The following is a 20,764-nucleotide window of genomic DNA, read 5'->3' as shown; positions in this document are numbered from 1 at the left end:
CTTAATTAGTGTTCAAGACGAACGAAGGTCTTACGGGTTTGGAACGACATGAGGGTGAGTAATTAATGACAGAATTTTAATTTTTGGGTGAACTATCCCTTTAACACACAGCAAGTTCATTCACATAGCGATAAGCGACTTCATTCATTTGAGTTACCAATTTCCGCTGATACAGCCTAGTCCAAACATTAAATCATTTAATAAAATACATATAATCATTTAAAACTTTTAAAACCATGACGTGTTTTGCTCTATCAAGCTCAACCTGTGCTATGAAAAGCAAGGCTTGTGGTGTGTCATTATTTGATGGCTAGATCACTGCCAGTTTATAGTGGTCTACTGCAGAGGATCCCAAACTTTTTCCAGGAGAACCCTATTTTAATATTTAAATATCTTTGTAGTTGCACTGTACCGTTCTCAATGCAAAAGCTGTCATGACAAACCTTCAGAACTTACACCTTTAATGTTATTGCAGCTGACGAGTTGGTAAAGAAAATAATTAAATTTTATATTAATGCCTTAATAAAGCCCCAAATCTGCTAAGTTTCAAACTCTCACAGCTGTGCATCTGTTTGCTCATTCAACTGTTTAAAAAGTAATGCGATGCATATGACTTTAATGTAGGCTGTGATGTCATTTCCTTGAGCTGCTCTTTGTGTGCGTCTGTGTTGGTGCTACAGTTCTACACTGGGAAATAATCACAGACATTTAGCTAAACATTCAGTTAAAGAAATTATGAAAGAAAACTTTTTTTTTTTTTTATGTTCAACATAGTGGAGCAATTAATTTCCACTCTGAGTAATTTTGAAGCAAAATTAAATTAGCTTTAAACTGTCACATTTGCAGGTTCCTGATTGAGTTTGTGTTTTGTTACAGAAATCAAAGATGGATGCTGTGCATGAAAATGTTCCCAAAAAACAGTGTGTAGGTGTGAGTTTGTCTTATTTTTAGATCATTGGTTTTACGCCCTTGTTTCTTGAACAGATTGAAAATAAGATGCAATGTTCATACCTTTGAAAATAAAGTTGGATATTCTAATCCATTTCTTGTACGTTTCTTTGGTCAAAAACAATAAAAATTAAGAAAGAAAAGGAAATTACTATTTAATAGGTTACATTTTCAATAAGACGTTTGCAGTTGAGTTGCAAAGGTGTTTTTATGCACGTTTGGTCTGAGCTTTCACTGCGGTTACAACATTCTGGCCAGTAGGCACCAGCATGTGACGTTTCGAGCACTTCGAAATAGTGAATCATTTTGCAAAGCAATTGATTCAGTTGATTCAACGTTTCGAAAAGCTTTGTTTTCCCCATCAGTAAGTTTTATTCACACGGAATAAATCATTTCTTAAATGTTGTATTTGCTTAGTGTTATTAATTCTGTCTGACCACAATTATCATAGGCTATTTCACCAAAAATATTTATGCAGTTAATGTTAAAATCACACTGGTGCCTTCGTTAAAGAATGTATGACATTTTTTCAAATTTCTTTCTTGAGTGGTGTCTATCACATTATCAGTTTACTACAGTAACAATCGCTGTAACTGTTGGTGAAAGTTTAGTGTATCACTGTTGAAATAATTCTTAACTCAACGATTCAATGAGAGCATATCCATGATCATTTCTGATAACACAGGCAAACATATTTTATAGACACACAGATTCCAGCCATTATGAATGAATCATATGTTTTAATTTCACATACAAAGATCTTTCAAGCTCACTTCCTTGTTTCAGAAATGAAAATAGTGTTTATTCAAGGCACTTTTTTCCCCTTTGGCTGATGGTTGAGGAGAACAGAAAATAAAATGTCTAAAAATATTCTGGCCGTATTGCAAGGAACACAATAATAACAGCTTACCACCTTTAGCATTGAGAAAACAAACATTTGTGTCCAGTTCTGACTGATTTATGGTTAAAAAAAAAAAAAATCTTGCATACATGATTAAGAAATATTTACCTGACATACATAATCCTGAGGCTATTTACACATTTAAAATGAGCTCCAGACAAAAAAAAAAAAAAAAAACAAGGGACAAAAATTTGCATTACATATCAGCTGAGAAACATGATTTAACACAGCATCCAGTTACAGGCACTGAACATCATAAATACTCTCAGCAAAGTTTATCAACTTCAAAATAAATCCGTGAACTTCCAGGCATCTTCAAGGCTGGTTTTTGTTCCAGCTGGTGGACATATAAAAAGCCATGCTATTCAGAGCTGGTCCAACCTGGGTTAGTGTTAGTGGCTAAGCCATACACATTAGTAACATGATCATTTCAGTCAAAAACAGTAGAAACATGTAGAGTATCAGTAGTGCAGTCTATGAAGAGCACTTGTGTCCTCCACTATAAGACTGTGTGAGAGTGAAATTTTTGTATAATGCTCTTGTTGGTGAGGTAATTGTGGAAAACGCAGTCATTGTCTCAGTTGTAAGAGAATGTGAACAGGCAAGACAAAGCAATTTATGTTATAACGGATTCGCATTATTATGTCTTTGTGCAAAAGATAATAAAGAGATAATTGCTCATTATTCCTGTCTAGAAGACTTCAGCAGCTTTGAAATGCATATACTGAAAAACATAAGCACTTGCTAATCTATTCCTAGTGACGTGTTGTTTTGTTTCTTCCGTTATTGTTTATATATTGTTTAAGGCTAAATGTTTTAATTCATAAAAATATTCTAAAAAATCAGTTTTTAAATTTAAATTTGACACAATTACTCTGAAGACAGTTTCAGCAGATCCTCTTCTCTCCATTTTTTTTTTCCGAATTCTCTTTAGTGTCCCTTTCAATGAAAGTATCAAAATTATAAATTATGTTACACAGTTTTTTATGCAGCCTCGGCCTGAGACTGATTTAAGGATGTCCTGTGTCCCTCAAAGCAATGTCTTTACATTATTCTCCTAATATATATATATATATATTATTTTATTTATGTATTTATTTATTATTTTAAAATTCCTATTTAGTTTATTTGGGAGTTGTGACCATTTTTGACAACACATCACTGGTGAATGTTTGCTTCTCTAGCAGTAAAAATAAAAGACAAAATAATACTCAGTGTACATTTATGTTACACCCTACATTAAGAACATAATTATAAGAATCATTGTTCATTTAATGTTTTGTCTTCCCACAGTAAAGCTGTTGTGCTCTTCTGTATCTCATGGAAATCAGTATTAATTGGTATCAGTGAAACTGGCCTTCAGTCATAAAAAAGATGCCATTAAACAAATATTAAAAATATGTTGTTTGTACATTAATTTGAGGATTGAATGTGAAATTATTGCAATATAAAAGTATATTGAAAAACTTTAATGTTAGGTGGGATTAATCGCGATTAATTTCAGAAAAAAAAAAAGTATTTAAATTTGAAATCTAAAATAAACACCGAACAGTTATGAAATATGAAAGGCACTGAGCCCGTCTTTCTCTGGCTCAGCGCCAGCCAAAGCGTGGCACGTCAAAAGGTTAAAATCGATCGCGTTTGGGGGTGGAGGGGGGACAAATTCAATATGGGGGTTTTGTGGCACAAATAAGGGGTGTGTTTCTCAAAACCATAGTTAACTAAGACAGAAATTGCGACCATAGTTGCTTTTGGGATCAGTTGACCCCTGATCAGATCAGACCATGTTCATGTTTGAACATCAAAACACAAGCAAAGACTTCTTAATATATTATAATTAGTCATGGCAATCGGTTAAAAACTATAACTAATATATCATGAATTAAAATAAAATAAAATAAAATAAACTGTCATTTCATGTAGGCTACTCTTGGGGGCCCTAAGCAACCGTTCTCTTATGCCTTGGGCCGGCTCTGACTCTGCTGCTCCAGATCCACTCCAGAGTTTCCATTTCTCCAGCGCACCCCCAGGATATAATTTTACATTCCAGTCTGTGGTGGTGAATGTGCAGAACTATAGGTAGTGAACTTTGTGGCCTACTTCGTAGCGTTTTGCTTTTTTTTGTCTGTCACAAGATGGACAAGCAAACTAGAGGAAGCTTCATAATGAATCTTACATTAATGTGATCACGATTTCTGCCTAAAATCTGAGGTATTGGTGTGCTAGTAAGCTAAATTCTGGTGTTTATTTTCCTTGGGCTGTGAATGATAGCTCGATGCAAGCTTTTTGAGACTTGTTGATACTTGACTTAGCTCACTTTGATGATTGAGTTTTTCCATTTCTTTTCTTTTCTTTTACCCGTGAGGTCAGCAGCCAACAGGTTGCAGCAGGAAAATACACTATAAACCTATTTATTATGATCTTTTCCAATACACACACTAACAAAGCAGCATTAAATACTGAGTTGAACTAATCACATCAAACAAGCTCTTGCAAATGTCTTTATAATAGAAAGAGGCTTAAACACGCAGTATAAACAGTACAGTAGCTACAGTAAGCCCCTTTCTTGATTTTAATACTCCAAAAAATGAAGACTATTGTTGAGTTTAAAAGGAAGTTTATTATTTTAGTCATTTTAAAAATAAAACAAGGGGGCGGAACGAGTAATGTGAGAGTCTTGTGAAATTACAATACACATTCAAGTTCCACCTGAAAGCAGAACAATAACATTATCATGTAGCCTAAACATTAATCTTTCACTGACACACACAGTGGTAGAGAAAGACCTTGAGTCTGGACTCTGGCCTAACAATCTTTACCCTGTTGTAGAAGAAGGGGGGAAACCTTGAGCCAAGGAAAAATAAATAATTTATAGTGATTTATGGATATGGTATCGTAGTCTGTAATTTTGTGTTTCAATATTCTTAGTTGATTTTTTCCTTCTGGTTTCATAATTTCTCTTTGTTCTTAATTTTGTGTATTAATATTCTTTGTTTATATTTTCTTCCTGTCCTTAACATCAACCTGCCAAAAGGGACTACGGATGAAAATTAGCCAGTGTTGGCTAAATCTATGTATCGCATTTTAAATATTGCATGTACTATTAATGTGCATTGTCCCTGATTAAATAAAATAAATGAAAAAAAAAATGAAATCATCAGTTACAGTCTTGTCCCATTTGCACCTGGTGGTAGATTTTGTAACTGCACACTCTGACTGCAATTGACTCTTCTGTGTGAGTTTGATTGACAGGCGATCTGACCAATCATAATGCCAAATCTGCCATTTTTGTCTGACAAACAAACCAGACAGGAGAGTAGATTAGTGTTGGTGGACCTGAACTTGAAAAATTGTGTGTTTTGCCATCTTTCCGCAATTAAGGCGTTGCAGCGATCTTTCACAACACATGAAATATATTTACATTTAGATTTATTCATTTAGCAGATGCTTTTATCTAAAGCGATTTACAATTGGGGAATATGTCAAACGATTCATCTTAAAGATGTAAATAGACACAGGAAGTGCTCATAATACCAAGTTTCAGGCATTGTTCAAATAAGTACAAGCTAGACTGGGGATTAAGTAAAGAGACAAAGGTGTTTTTTTTTGTTTTTTTTTTAGGATGAAGTTGTCAGGGAATCAGCTTTCTGGAAAGGGGTGGGAAGATCATTTCAACAGCCAGGAACAGTGAATGAAAATGTTCTGGAAAGTGATTTTGTTCGTCTCTGTGATGGTACCACAAGGCATCGCTCACTGGTAGATCTCAGACTTCTGGAGGTAATGTAGATTCGTGGAGCCACAAAATGGTATTTATTGTTCAAATTTCTTTAAAAAATGACTAAATTTGAAAGCGGAGACTTTGTTTCATACCTAAAGTAACCTGCTTTATCTTGTCTGTCAGTGAGTTGGCAGTTTCCTCTTTGCTCCGTGATTTATTTTTCACTGCGTGAGATCATGATGCGTGTTGTGAAAGCACCATGGCTTGTCGGACATATCAACAGCAACAAAGGGGGTCTTTCTTTATTAATGTCATGGCTAAAATAAAAAATTAAAATAAATAAATATATTTATTTATTTATTTACTTATACTGTATATATATATATATATATATATATATATATATATATATTAGTGCTGTCAATCGATTAAAAAATTTAATCGCGTTAATCACAGTCATGGACTGTGATGAATCATGATTAATCGCAAATTTTAAATGTTAGAATTTACCTGTAAATGTGTTGAAAAAGAAATGCATGACAAACTAGTTTAAGGAAACACACTTCCACCAGGTATGAGACATAATTAACATTTAACATTTAACATTAACATTTATGCATTTAGCAGACGCTTTTATCCAAAGCGACTTACATTGCATTCAAGTTACAGTTTTTACATTTTATCAGCTCTTATAATCCTTATTATTCTTTTATCATTATTCTTTTGTTTTTATTCAGCCATTATCAGCCTTTAAACTGGCAATAAAACGTTTACCAAGCCACATCGCTTCAATCCCAGTATACATTTACCCAACTATTATCAAAAGTATTTCTAAATAAATACAACAAAACATTTCTTGCGACCATACGTCAAGTATTGTGACAAAATGCATTATGAAGAAGAATTGGACCTGTTCTGCAGGTGCATCAGAGCTAACATTAGCATCATACTACATAAGACAATTTATGATATTAATAGTACACTTTTACTCAGAACTCACTTCAAACCACCATCGAGTGTTTGTAATAACTTCCTTTTGCGATCACATGTGGAATTTGGTCGTTTACTGTTGTTAAAATATGCTATTTATAGCCTTTTATGTCGCTGCACAAATTAGCATTTCAGATGTACACATTCAGTCTCAAGAAAATCACATGAAGTTGGGGTCAAACCTTATCAAATGATTAATCTGTGTTAAAAAAATATTAACGCGTAAAATTGTTTTGATTAATCGCATGCGTTAACGCGTTAACGTTGACACCCCTAATATATATATATATATATATATATATATATATATAGAGAGAGAGAGAGAGAGAGAGAGAATACATATACAAATAAAAAAAAAAACATTATGTTCCCCTACTTGTTCCGGTATCTGGTATCTGACATGCCAACTGCAGCAGTAAAGACGAAAAAAAAACAGGAAGATATGATCTAAAATAGAAAAGAAGCACTTCATTTAAAAATGACACAACTGATTCAGAGGAAGAAGTGACAGCCAGCTCTGTTTGGACCAAGCATTTGTGTGCATATCAAGTTATTTATTAATTGTCATTCTAAGCATTTATGTTTTCATTTCAACTTATTTATGAATGCTGCTGTTGGATTTGAATGCACTACATTGCCTTTCTGTCATTAATTGCTTATGGCAGCCAGGGAAATGTCTTGTGTATTGCAGTGTTTTGTTTAGCTGTTAGTCTGTGAATGTTATCAAAGACACATGATAGATAAGTCTAGATTGTTAGTTACAGTCAAAAAAAAAAATACAAATACAAATACAAAAAAAACACTGAATCCATCAAAAACAGTCAAACTAGTCCTGTGTCTCTAATTTGACTGTTTATGAAAGATTCAACATTTTATTATGACATGTTTTGTGAGGGTAACAGCTGTGAGATTTATAAAAAGCAGAAAAGGAATAAACTCTTCACCTACAAACTAAACATGCATACACTAAATGGTCTGTCCATCCAACAGACCAAACCACATTTCTAAAGAAAACTTACCACAGGTTTCAGTCTGACTCATACGGTGAGCTGCTAGTCCGTGAGATGGCAGACAGTATTAAAAGGATAGCTCACCCAAAATAAATATATATATATATAATTTTTTTTTTTTTTTGAAGAAGAAGAAGTTTAGAAACCCAATAGTTGCTGTTCCCCATTGACTCCCATAGTAAAAAACAAACAAAACAAAAAATATTATTATGGAAGTCAATGGCTACCAGCAACTGTTTGGTTACCAACATTCTTTAAAATATCATCTTTTGAAAATGTTCAGTGTTAAATGATAGAACAAAGAATCTTTACTATCATATAGTCTTAAAAAGAGCCAGTCAAGCATTTATTTATAACCATTATGTGCAAAATCAAAAGAAAAGTGCTTGTGCATTCCACCCACTGTAGGAGGGTCAAACGCTGACGTGGGAGGATTTACACACCAGATGAACAGCTTAAGTGTTTTAGATCAGACTTTTCACAACTGAAGAAAATGTTTCACGTGTTTGTTTTCTTTTGTTTGTGTTGGTGGCACTTGATTGGTAAGTTATAAGTATATGTTTTTTTTTGTTGTTGTTGTTTTTTTTGCCTTAATATCAGTAAAAATCTTCACCGATGTCATGGAAAATAATGGAAATTGATATAGTGAATGTAACTTCAGTTTCAAGGTTTACAAATGCAAATCCTGTCTAAAAATTATTTAAAAAATACTTAGTAACCAGTTTATCTACTGATCTAAATGTCCCATATACAAAATACAGAGGTTATAACAATATCTAGATTGATTTATTAAACAAATTTTTAGCTTTATACATTGTGTTCTAGATAGCTGAATGTTTAGAATTTTTCGATTCACATTTATTTACAAACTACAGCTGATTTCAAGGTTTGTAAACCACCAGAGGCCTTAATCTGTGTAAAATCTGTTCATCAGGTGTGTTTGGTGAATCAGTGTCAGTGATGGAGGGAGATTCTGTCACTTTAAACACTGATGCTACTGAAGTACAACAAGCTGACGACATACTGTGGGAATTTGGAGCTGAGAAGTATCTTATAGCTAAAATGAAAAAACAACAGCAAATCTTCTCCACATTTAATGGTCCTGATGGGAGATTCAGAGACAGACTGAAGCTGGACAATCAGACTGGATCTCTGACCATCACAAACATCACAACTCAACATGCTGGACTCTATAAACTAGATATTACTGGAGAGAAACTGTCATCACAAACATTCAGTGTTTCTGTCTATGGTGAGTAGAAATCATTTGTGATGACCTTAGGCTTCAATGCTACAAATTCTGTCAACTGAGTTTAACTGGTAGCTTTTACTGAAACCAGAATATTCCTATAATAACTATTGAAGATTGAAATGACAGAAACACTCAATGACTACACCAAAAATAGGATTGTTGCCTAGATTTACGCAGATTTACCTTTATTCTCTCTTGTTTCCAGCTTGTCTGTCTGTTCCTGTCATCAGCAGAAACTCTTCACAATGTTCTTCTTCATCATCTTCATCACAGCAGAATTGTTCATTGTTGTGTTCAGTGGTGAATGTGGGTCATGTGACTCTCTCCTGGTACAAAGGAAACAGTTTATTGTCCAGCATCAGTGTGTCTGATCTCAGCATCAGTCTCTCTCTACCCCTGGAGGTGGAATATCAGGATAACAACACCTACAGCTGTGTGCTCAACAATCCCATCAGCAGCCAGACTCAACACCTCAACGTTACTCATCTTTGTCAGACATGTGCAGGTACAGCAGCGCTGATATTAACGTTGATTTACTCAGCTGATGTTTCATAGTTTTCGTTGTAGATCAGACGGACAGATTCAGTCACTCTAATGGCGCATTTTGTTCATTACAGATCAGGGTCTACCTTTATTGTACATAGTGCTGATTTCTGTTGCTGCTGGATCTCTGTTGATTGTAGCTGCAGTCGTGAGGTACTGCTGGATACACAGAAAAATAGGTCAGAAAAGCAAGCAATTAATGCCCATGTTGAAATAATTATCTCTTTTAAGGCACACATTTCAATATAAGATTGAAAGCTTGTTTTAACGTGACTGTGATTACTGTTAATGCAGACGTGATCAACGTGATATACGAAAATCATTCAACACTGTCTAAACCGAAACCACGAAAAAAGGTAAGATTATTCATGACTGTGTTGCAAGATGTTGTTGCAGCCTGATTAAAGCTTGATGATTGAAGTTTTGTGTGTAATATGACAGACAGTGAACAGATAGGGTGGTCAGGCTTGATCATATTACCTTCAGTAGGGACCAGTTCGAAAACATCATGCTTTTATTCTATTTACACTACTGTTTGCACCTATAAATATTAACATGTACAGCATTTCCTCAAATTAATTTGCATAAGGCTAGATCACTCGGTGTTGTAGTTTTTAAGGCTATTATTATTATTGATAAATTATTATTTATTGTCAGTGCCGATAGACTTCTGGAGGCCCTACACAAAACTTTGTTGCTGGGGGTGGGGTGGGGGGGTTTAATAACCACTGGCCAAACTCAAAAACAAAACTAAAATTAAAATATCTTTGAGAGCAAGGGGGCCCCTGGTGTTTCGGGGGCCCTACGCAGCTTGTGTATTCAGCATATAGGGAGGATCGGCTCTAACTTACAGTAAGCTTCACTTACCACCAGTGTTGGGTGTAATGCGTTACTAAGTAAGGGATTACTGTTCATTTTTAGGTAATTTAATTACAAGTACTTGCGTTACATACACTAAATAATTTCAACAGTTCTAAAATCAATATTGAATTTGAAATCTAAATTTACCATCTAAATATAAAATTGAATGCAGCGGCGTTAACCCTCCGCGCGCCGGTTCGTTCACTTTCAGATTTTCCTGATTCACAGAGAAACCTTAAATACGTATAAGTACCCACTAAACATTGGACGTCGGATAGACGTGCAGATCATGTCTATATTGGGTCCGTCGGTCCATGACCAATTCTGGACATCTATTCGACGTCCAAACTAGGTCCTCTATTTGGACGTCTAACCATGACCCAAATTGGACGTCAGATTGACGTTCGACATTTGACCTTTGAACTGGTATTTTTGGACGTCATTTGGACGTCTAAGTGCAGGAAATTTACATGATTGTATGTAATATTTTTTTTATTTACAAATATCAACATTGTTGTTATCAACATGATTGATACATATGAATACAGATTTTTTTTAATAAACAGTCATGATTTATTATGTGTATGCCGAATAGGCCATGTTTTTTTTTTTTTACATTTTCCTGTTGAATCTAGCTGCTGAGCCAAACAAAACATAGGACTACAGTTATAGAAGTTAAGTAAAAATTATATATAAAATAAGTCTAAATTTGACGTTGAAAAGACGTCCACAACGACCACATTTGGACTATAAATAGCCCTTACACGGAAGTCCCACGGACGCCAATATATGACGTGCTGTAGACGCCGAAAAAGACGTCGCCTGGCGTTACAAAACAACCCCTTCAGTGGACCTAAATTGGACGTCCAAAAATAACATGGAAAAGACGTCACTCCGACGTCACATGGCGCAGTGGGTAGGGTTGCCAACCGTCCCGTATTAGCCGAGACCGTGCTGCCGCGACTGAGAGCGGCTCGACGGTGTTTAGTGTCCCGCAGCAGCAGCGAGAGCAAGTGACTTCAGCGCAGCTGAAGAGTTCTGCGTTCAAATGCACGCAATAGGCTAAAGCTTGCCGCAAAGCCCCAGCAAACATGACCATGAATGTGTCCGCGGGAAATAGTAAGGACATATTTGAATTATTTAATAAACTATGTTTTCTGAGTCCGTGTTGCAAGGATGAAGTTGCTGATCCTGACTCGCCGTCTTCTCATTAGACGCGCCTTTAGAGAGAAATGCATCTTTATTGATTATGATTAAGATTATAATAAAAGTTTGTTTTCGATTTTTGTTTTCGTTACATGATAATTTAAAGCTTTCTATAGATACATTTATGATGTCTGTGAGGCATGTATTCGCTCAGCTTCGGTTCGTTTTTGTGAAGCGCTCCTGTTCAAGACGAGACGGCAGAAAGCGCATCATGTTTGTTTTCTTTGTTTAATAAAAGCACAACCTTTTGTTGATATTGTGAGTGCACAGAAATAAAAGTAGACCCTTTACAGTTCCGAATGATGTATTACTCTTACCTTTATCAGAAAAAAAATAAATAAAAAATTGACGGCGTAGGCTATTTTAAGTTGTTTCCACTGAAAAAATGCAAGTGATTTCCCTGGTGCCTCCATGTCCTGCAGAGCGCGCTTTAGCTTCCACTATCCACACAAACTTGGATATAGGCTAGCACATGTTATTATTATAGTGCAGGTTTAACGTTTAAACATTGTTATATCCCACTGCGCCATGTGACGTCGGAGTGACGTCTTTTCCATGTTATTTTTGGACGTCCAATTTAGGTCCACTGAAGGGGTTGTTTTGTAACGCCAGGCGACGTCTTTTTTCGACGTCTACAGCACGTCATATATTGACGTCCGTGGGACTTCCGTGTAAGGGCTATTTATAGTCCAAATGTGGTCGTTTGTGGACGTCTTTTCAACGTCAAATTTAGACTTATTTTATATATAATTTTTACTTAACTTCTATAACTGTAGTCCTATGTTTTGTTTGGCTCAGCAGCTAGATTCAACAGGAAAATGTAAAAAAAAAAAAACATGGCCTATTCGGCATACACATAATAAATCATGACTGTTTATTAAAAAAAATCTGTATTCATATGTATCAATCATGTTGATAACAACAATGTTGATATTTGTAAATAAAAAAAATATTACATACAATCATGTAAATTTCCTGCACTTAGACGTCCAAATGACGTCCAAAAAAATACCCAGTTCAAAGGTCAAATGTCGAACGTCAATCTGACGTCCAATTTGGGTCATGGTTAGACGTCCAAATAGAGGACCTAGTTTGGACGTCGAATAGATGTCCAGAATTGGTCATGGACCGACGGACCCAATATAGACATGATCTGCACGTCTATCCGACGTCCAATGTTTAGTGGGATGCTTGAACCGTTTTAGTATATCTATAGATTTTATTTTAGGCAAGCAGTGGCGGTTTTAGGCATGGGCGAACCGGGCAGCCGCCCAGGGCGGCATTTTTTCATGACACGTGGGGGGCGGCACAAGCACTTGAAAAAAAAAATCATCTGCGCTGCTAAGCAGTTTTCTATTATCTATCATATAACTGTGTAGGGAATTGGCATCCATTGCATCTTTTCCCCTCATTACTTTCTATGTTCCACCACCCTTTGTGTTTCCCGGAAGAAAGTAAGTTTCTCTCCACTGCAGGTTAAACAGTACACTTGCGTGTTTGCCGTGGTCGGGGAGAGATGAGAACGTTGTGCCCTATGCTCGTCCACTTTTCATTTACCACAGAGTTTTTAGTGCTATGTTCAGATGTGATGATCGACCGTACCCACTCCAGGTTAATACTGAAGAAAATAAGACAGAGATGCTTATAATAAGTGGCCATGGCAACACTCTACATGCGTGCTTGGCAAAGCAACTTGGCGGAGAATAAACAAAACCAAAAACAATGAAAAAAAAAAAACATTGAAAAACAATGGAAAAGTAACGCAGTGGAACGGAAAAACGATATATACATAGGCTATATAGGGTGAATTTGGGTAATCTGGGACACCTAAACTCCAGTGTGTTTATTTCCTGTTCTAATCAAATTTAGTCAACAGGACTTTTACTATAATTTTAGCATGGATGTCATGTGACACAAATCAAATGACTTCATGGGGGTGATTCCACAGAAAGGGGCGGGGCACTTGGCAATCAAGAAGCTCCCCTGGGAATTGCATGACAATGACATAGGATTCTGACCAGATTAATGTTAAGGACATAAATCTGTCATAAATAAGACAATGTTCCTAATTGTTGTGAAATTATGTTTGTGATCTATTCAAGCAACAAAATATGTATTAAAGTGTTGAAAATGTGTTTTTTTTTTTTTCTTTCAAATATTTTTTTGATTGAGAATGTGGGACAGCATGCTTTGGGTAATCTGGGACAGTCTTCAAATGGGGGAAATATGCATTTAGGGACTTTATAAATCTAATGACAAGGGTTAATATATGCCATAATGAGAAATGGGTGTTAATTCTGGAGGTTATAACGTTAGCACAAGTTCACAGTAGGTAGCAGCTAGCTAAACCAGCTAGCTAGAGAGATGCTACAGAGACGGAATCTGGGAAACGTATTCCAATAGTAAGCAAAGGTATCAGGATGAAGTAAACCGTTAATTTCATTTCCCAAATTCCCAGTTAGTTTAGTATATACAACGGTTCAAATCACTGAGCAGGAGGGGTATCTGCACCCAGGCCAGTTCAAAATGTTCTGTTCACACACACACCCACCCACCCATACACACACACCCCACACACACAGTCATTAAGTCAGCTAAAATATGAAAATATCCATGGCCTTTAATTAACTCAATGAAATGTATTACAAAATGCAATGGCACCACAGCATCAGGAAAAGAGATGGCAATAGAAAGAGCGAGGAAGAGAGAGAGAGGGAAATAAGAGAAATACGAAGAAGCTAAACCAATGGAATGAGAGTAGAATGAAGGGAGCTACTGGTGATATTCTGTTTGGCATGCATACAGTATGGTGAATATAGGCTTTTTTTAGGCCTAATACATATGTCCCAGATTATAAAGTGACCTGTCCCAGATTATCAAATTCAGGCAGAATTTTTTTGGGGGGCACAAAAACACTTAATAGGTGTGGCATGTCTCCTCTGGGCATAATATCTACATTATTTCTTCTGGTGTGGTTAGAAAACATCTTAGGGATTTCAGAAAAGTCTAATGTGTTGATCTAATGTGTTAGATAGATATCGAAATAAATCGCAGAAGTCAAAATTGCAAAAATGTCCCAGATTACCTGAATTCACCCTATATATATATATATATATATATATATATATATATATATATATATATATATATAATAGCCATGTCCTTTTAGGATATGACGGTTGCACTCAAATAGTGCATTACGTCCAGAAGGGTGCTGGATTTAGTTCTGCAGTGAGCACCACTTGCAAAATAATAAAGTTATTAATAATGTAACACCGTGTCACATTATTAATAACTTTTATTATTTTGCAAGTGGTGCTCACTGCAGAACTAAATCCAGCACCCCTTCTCTGGACGTAATGCGTGGAGCTTAACATAGTTCAGCTCAACCTCTGACTCCACCCATTGGCTCTGCAGTGAGAAGCCTCTCTTATGTTTGTGAAAATATAGAAAATATAGGCTGTCCTACAGATAAAACTATGCACATCAAGTACGTTAGCGATAATTAAACAATAGCCTTGTATAGGCTACAAACAATTAAAATGTTCAATTTTTAAAACCACGATCAGTCAAAGAAATTATTTTGCAGAAACTTTAATAAGGACTTGTAAAGGTTGGACTCAAGTTAATATTCATTCTGAATGAATTTGAAGCAAAATTCTATTATATTATTATTTTTAAATGTTTTTTAACTGTCTCATCAGCGGGTTCCTGATTGAGTTTGTGTTTCCTTGCAGAAATCAAAGGAACCTGTGTATGGAAATATCAGCAGAAATAATCAGCAATGATGAAATATATTTTAGAGCTCATACGGACCCCTGACTCACACGATTTAGTTCACATTTATTCTCTGCCAGGATATTTTTCGTCTATCTCTGTTTTGTTGTCACTCTTGTGTCACATTAAAGACTTCATCTGTTTTTACACATACACTCTCTTCATGTCTGAAATGTTGTTGCTCTGTTTTAGTTTAATTGTGTGGTTATCATAGCATCAGGAACTCATGTAAATGTTCTATTTTTTAGCTAATAACTCACGGAAATTTACAACTTTATTAAAATTTATCTCACCCTTGACTGAGTTCTGTATCTATCGCTGTCTGCTCCTGGTTAAATAAATATATTGGATATTGGATATTGCATTTTCAACCATATAGGCCTAATAATAATAAAAACAAACTCAATTAAAACACAGAATAGCTTTTAAAGATTCTACTTGTCCAGCAGGCACAGGTCAGACAATTTTGACTCATATTTACACCTTTCTACTGGCATCATTTTTATTTATTGTACTGAGTGGCGCCATCTGTTGGGCTTTGAATGTTGGTGTGATTACTTGCAAATATGAAAATTGAAGTGAAAACAATTGAGATTTCTCCAAGGGCATAGAATTTAGTAGGGATGCTGGCTACCAATATCCTGTGACTACTAAATTGTCCCTAGCAATAATTTTGTTCAAACAATATGTATATGTAACTGCTGGTGTAATTTCACCGATACCGAGATTGAGCCGACAGAAGACGATGGGAAAATTGATTCAACTGAACTAAGGTTACGAATTCAGGCTGCTGAATTCGTAATGTTGTAAAGATATAATGTTTGTCTGTTGTTGTTCATGGCTCTTTTTTTTGTTTTTTGGATCAAACAGGTGAGGTGTATTACTTGACCCAGAGGAACTGAGTTGTCCAAAGACGAAACTTTCATCAGCAAGATGCAAAGGATTACTATTAATGTGACAGGTGGACATTTAGCGCAAAACAGGCATTTTTCTCAGCAAGTGGAGACACATTTTATTTCCCTTGGAAACCTTTCATTGGTAGGACTGAACTGAGTTATTTTTAAACACACACTTAACTTCACTGCCAATATTCACAGAAGCACAAGTATTTCTTGTTTTGTGCTGTTTATTGACCATTGAATGTGCATTTGAGTTATTGTTTTACTAACTAGTTATAATCAGAGATGATTTTAAGTTGAATTATGTGATATTTTACACTGTTTAAAGAGGGTTTTTTTCAAAGAGTGTAAAACCCAAACAATACCAACACTCATGTTGTTCCAAGCATGTAAGACCTTCGTTCATCTTCGGAACACAATGTGATGAAATGTGAGAGCTCTCAGACCCTCCCATACAGCAAGGTTACTACCACGATCAAGGTCCAGAAATGTAGCAAGGACATAGATAAAATAGTCCATGTGATATCAGTTGTTCAACCGTACGAGAATACTTTTTTTGTGCACAAAGAAAACAAATAACGACTTATTCAACAATTCTACCCCTCCTCATCCAGGCGAGTATCACGATGCATGTGCGCACGTCCGCTTCATGTAAACAACGCATGAGCATGGCACACACTGCATTTTTTTTTTTATTTCCCACTGTGACCACCAATGGGGCTGATGTGGAATTGCATTCCTTCTTGGTCTTTACTTCTTTCTGTTTCCCATATTACAGCATGACATCTGCAACCATACTTAATTTATATCAGATTCCAAATTCAAATGTGGTGTTCAAATTATACCGAATTCAAAGCACTTCTGCCACAAAACTGACTTTGTCATTAACCCGTGACTCTGAACTTTGCAGCAAATTGTATCAAAGTTTGTCGCTCAGTTTTATTGTACTGCACAGGGAACTCATTAGTGAGCAGATTCAAAACTTCCTCATATCTTCCCTCCATGATTCCAATGCTGTCAAAAAGAGAAAAGGATTCAGGAGTATAATGATGGCAAAGCGGGACCTTTCTTTATTTAACATGCAAAAAAGTCACTCAATTCAATCTTAGAAGACAGGGAGAAATACAAGGTAGCTAGGAAACTATGGAATTAGATTTGTGCCAAATAAAATGAAAATTTAAACTGAAACTGAATAAAATGTCTTTGAAACTAAAAAATAAATAAATTAAAGGCAAAATCTTTGACCTCGTTTTTAATATACTGCATGTTTTACAACTGTTTTCTCATCTTTCATTCGCTGATCTGTACTTACAAATGCACTTCCAGAGTTTTCATTTACGCTTCTAAAGTTTTCGTTTACGATTCTGAAGATTTCATTTACGCTTCTGAAGTTTTCGTTTACGATTCTGAAGATTTCATTTACGATTCTGAAGTTTTCGTTTACGATTCTGAAGATTTCATTTACGATTCTGAAGTTTTCGTTTACGATTCTGAAGATTTCATTTACGATTCTGAAGTTTTCGTTTACGATTCTGAAGATTTCATTTACGCTTCTGAAGTTTTCGTTCACCATTCTGGCACAAATCTCTTGTGGGGGCGGGGCTAACAGCGGTGTGTTCTCATTTGCTACTGAGTTTTTGATTGACAGCTTCTTGACCTGGAAGCGTCTGTTAGCGGCTTCCTATTTCATTTTAATGATATAAAGTTACGAGTTTTGTTTTTGAATTAAATCTGTATTTATCTGTTGCTACTACTCTGTCAACATAAGCTTTCAGGAGTACGAGAAAACGCGAGAGAAAAAGGTCATATTGAGGTTTAATTATTAAAGTACTGTAATACTGGAAATATTGTATAATGTCCAGTGTTCTCTTATTATATTTGTTTATTGCTCTTGATTCTTTTGCATTGTAGGGTCTAATTAGGTTGAGCTGTTACATTTGAAATATAATACTATTCTGTTATATATTCAGACATCAATAAAGTCTCACTCCAACCAGGCAATCAAGCTTATTTTATTACATATTCCACACAAAGAATGTTCTTGCTGCCTATTGTTTTTATCATGCTGATCATTTTGTTTAGTTATTTTATTTAGTTAACATCATCATCTAACATTTAAAATTGGAAATACATTTTTAACAATCAACTCTTTCAAGTGTGACTTTTATAAACCAGTTGAATGAATGTAAATTAAAATATGAATTTATTCAAATAAATTGACATTCTTTATTGTCACTATAGCATATACACAAGTATCAAAGTGAAAGTCTTGGATGCAATTATGTTGTGAGCGGGAAGACCAGAATCCACAAAACACTAACTGCATAGTATACATAATGCACAGTATTATTATAATTTACATTACCACACAAAATGCACAAGAACATAACATACAGAATGTTTAAAATTCATATGTTTTAAACACTGCAATGATCCTTTCAACAGTTCCTGTTACAGTATAAGTTACAAAACAGTGAATGAGTATGTAATGTACTGGAGTGCAATATCAGTCTTTACAGGGATAGTCCATGCCAAAAAAAGAAAATTCTTTCATTTACTCGCCTTCATGCTATTCCAGATGTACATAACTTTCTTTCTTGACACAAAGATTTTTAAGAAAATAATCCATCTCTGAGAATCCACATAACACAAGTGAACTGTAATCCATGCACATTTGACAGTTGAGTGGAAGCGATTATTAATAGTCAAAAGTTTATATTATTAGTGTTTTCCTTATCTGTTGTTTCACTTCAAAAGATACTGATTTAACCACTAAGGTCAGATGGATTACGGTCACGGTCGCTGTGTGTGGTTTTTAAAGCATCTTTAGGACTCACAGAGATTAATTATTTGCCTAAAAATCTTAACTTGTGTTTACCTGTCCAGTAGAAAGAAAGTACAGTAATATGCATTTGGGACAGCATGAGGGTGAGTAAAATTAAAAATATATATATATTTTTATTTTTGAACTATCCTCTTAACAATCATATGCTGTTGGTATGCCAATCCAAGATCAGCATAGACTAATAAGAATAAAGTGCAACCTCTTGTGTACTTGTGAACAGTGTTTGTTTTATCTAGAGCTCCAAAGAAATACAAATATTTGCATAATATCAGGTGTCTAAAGATCAAAATCCCAGACATTCAAAGGTGATGTGTCTTGTCTGATTCTGATAAGATTCTTGTCTGATGAGGGCAGTGGATCTCTGGTACTATCACTACATCCTCTGGGTCAGCATCAGAAGTTCATGGAAAAGTTGCTCCGCTCCCTGGAAATTGAGAAAGGACATGTATTATAGTCTAACAGTACAAACTGCTTTGAACTCCCATGGCACATTTCAAACTTAAAATATTTCAAACAAATAAATACACAATATAATTATTTAATATATATTAGTATTAACTTGGTACTAAAATACCTCAAAATGATGTACCATTAATCATCTGTAATACCGCTGTGTAACCATTAGATGGCTCTGTATAGGCCTATATAATCATGACTGTGTATACCCTAGTTGCTGGAATCTGTTTTCAGTCATAATTATTTGCATGTATTAGGTTTTGCATTTGAATATATATTTAGGCATTATTTGTCAAAGTTTGTTTGTTTTTCCCCCCGAAATGTTCATCTGAAGTGACTATTTTTTCATTATTATTACAGTCAAATCTGGACGCAGAAAAAGCATGGTAAAACGGCTTACCTTGCTAAAGTTGACAGCGCAGTGATTGACAGCGCGCTTGTGAAATAGCATTGGTTATTGTCAGATACAGTAAATTCAGTACTGTACACTCTATGTGCTGGGTGAAAATATGAACTAATCGAAGCAAATATGATCTAATTGAAGACTGTAACTGTGTGTAGATAACCAGGTCCTGTGATTGGACTAAATCAAGACAACTTACCGTGAGTATCCTGATAACGAAGATGACTGATGATCATGATGATTATATCATTCATCTGTGCTATTCCTAAGAAATCATCTCATCAATGTAGTGTAGCAACAGAAAAATACCTTTTAAAATAATAATAAAAAATCTTTATATATCATTTTATATCATTACAATGAAATAGGAAGCCGCTAACAGATGCTCATATCCACACAGGCGCAACAATACTGACACCTTTACTTCCAAGTCAAGAAGCTGACAATCAAAAACTCAGTAGCCAATGAGAACACACCGCTGTTAGCCCCGCCCCCACAAGAGATTTGTGCCAGAATGGCGAACGAAAACTTCAGAAGCGTAAATGAAATCTTCAGAATCGTAAACGAAAACTTTAGAAGCGTAAATGAAAACTCTGGAAGTGCATTTGTAAGTACAGATCAGCGAATGAAAGATGAGAAAACAGTTGCAAAACATGCAGTATATTAAAAACGAGGTCAAAGATTTTGCCTGTAATTTATTTATTTTTTAGTTTCAAAGACATTTTATTCAGTTTCAATTTATATTTTCATACGTTTCTTGAAAAATTACATTCATTTTATTTGGCACAAATCTAATTCCATAGGAAACAAGGTCCAGGAAGCACAGGACACAGGAAGATAGCTTGTCCAAGACAGTAAACCAAAAAAGCAGAGCAGGAGTTGGTGTCAGAGTTGGCGTGTCCCGCTGGAAATGCTGGCCCGAGATAGGAAACAATCTCACCCCACACTGAGGGAG

The 20,764-nt window shown here is 35.3% G+C and overlaps 1 protein-coding gene across 1 annotated transcript; it reads left to right on the top strand.

Annotated features, from left to right (window-relative positions):
* Positions 1 to 8,068: 8,068 nt before the first annotated feature.
* LOC131531353 (natural killer cell receptor 2B4-like) lies at positions 8,069 to 15,348 on the top strand. The gene is made up of 6 exons (XM_058762060.1): positions 8,069 to 8,109; positions 8,502 to 8,819; positions 9,025 to 9,324; positions 9,437 to 9,541; positions 9,657 to 9,718; positions 15,167 to 15,348. The coding sequence occupies exons 2-6, from the start codon at positions 8,528 to 8,530 to the stop codon at positions 15,215 to 15,217; spliced, it is 810 nt and encodes a 269-aa protein (XP_058618043.1). The 5' UTR covers positions 8,069 to 8,109; positions 8,502 to 8,527; the 3' UTR covers positions 15,218 to 15,348.
* Positions 15,349 to 20,764: the final 5,416 nt, after the last annotated feature.

This window comes from Onychostoma macrolepis, chromosome 22 (genome assembly GCF_012432095.1).
Source record: "Onychostoma macrolepis isolate SWU-2019 chromosome 22, ASM1243209v1, whole genome shotgun sequence".
In the NCBI taxonomy this organism is placed as follows: Eukaryota; Metazoa; Chordata; class Actinopteri; order Cypriniformes; family Cyprinidae; genus Onychostoma; species Onychostoma macrolepis.
The sequence above is the reverse complement of the archived record's forward strand: the minus strand, read 5'-3'. Positions and strand labels throughout refer to the sequence as shown.

Excerpts from the sequence above, each read along its gene's own strand:
- LOC131531353 (XM_058762060.1), top strand. The coding sequence starts at position 8,528 with ATGGAGGGAGATTCTGTCACTTTAAACACTGATGCTACTGAAGTACAA. Across the intron at positions 8,820-9,024 it reads ATTCAGTGTTTCTGTCTATG|CTTGTCTGTCTGTTCCTGTC; the intron begins GTGAGTAGAAAT and ends TCTTGTTTCCAG. Across the intron at positions 9,719-15,166 it reads AACCGAAACCACGAAAAAAG|AAATCAAAGGAACCTGTGTA; the intron begins GTAAGATTATTC and ends GTTTCCTTGCAG.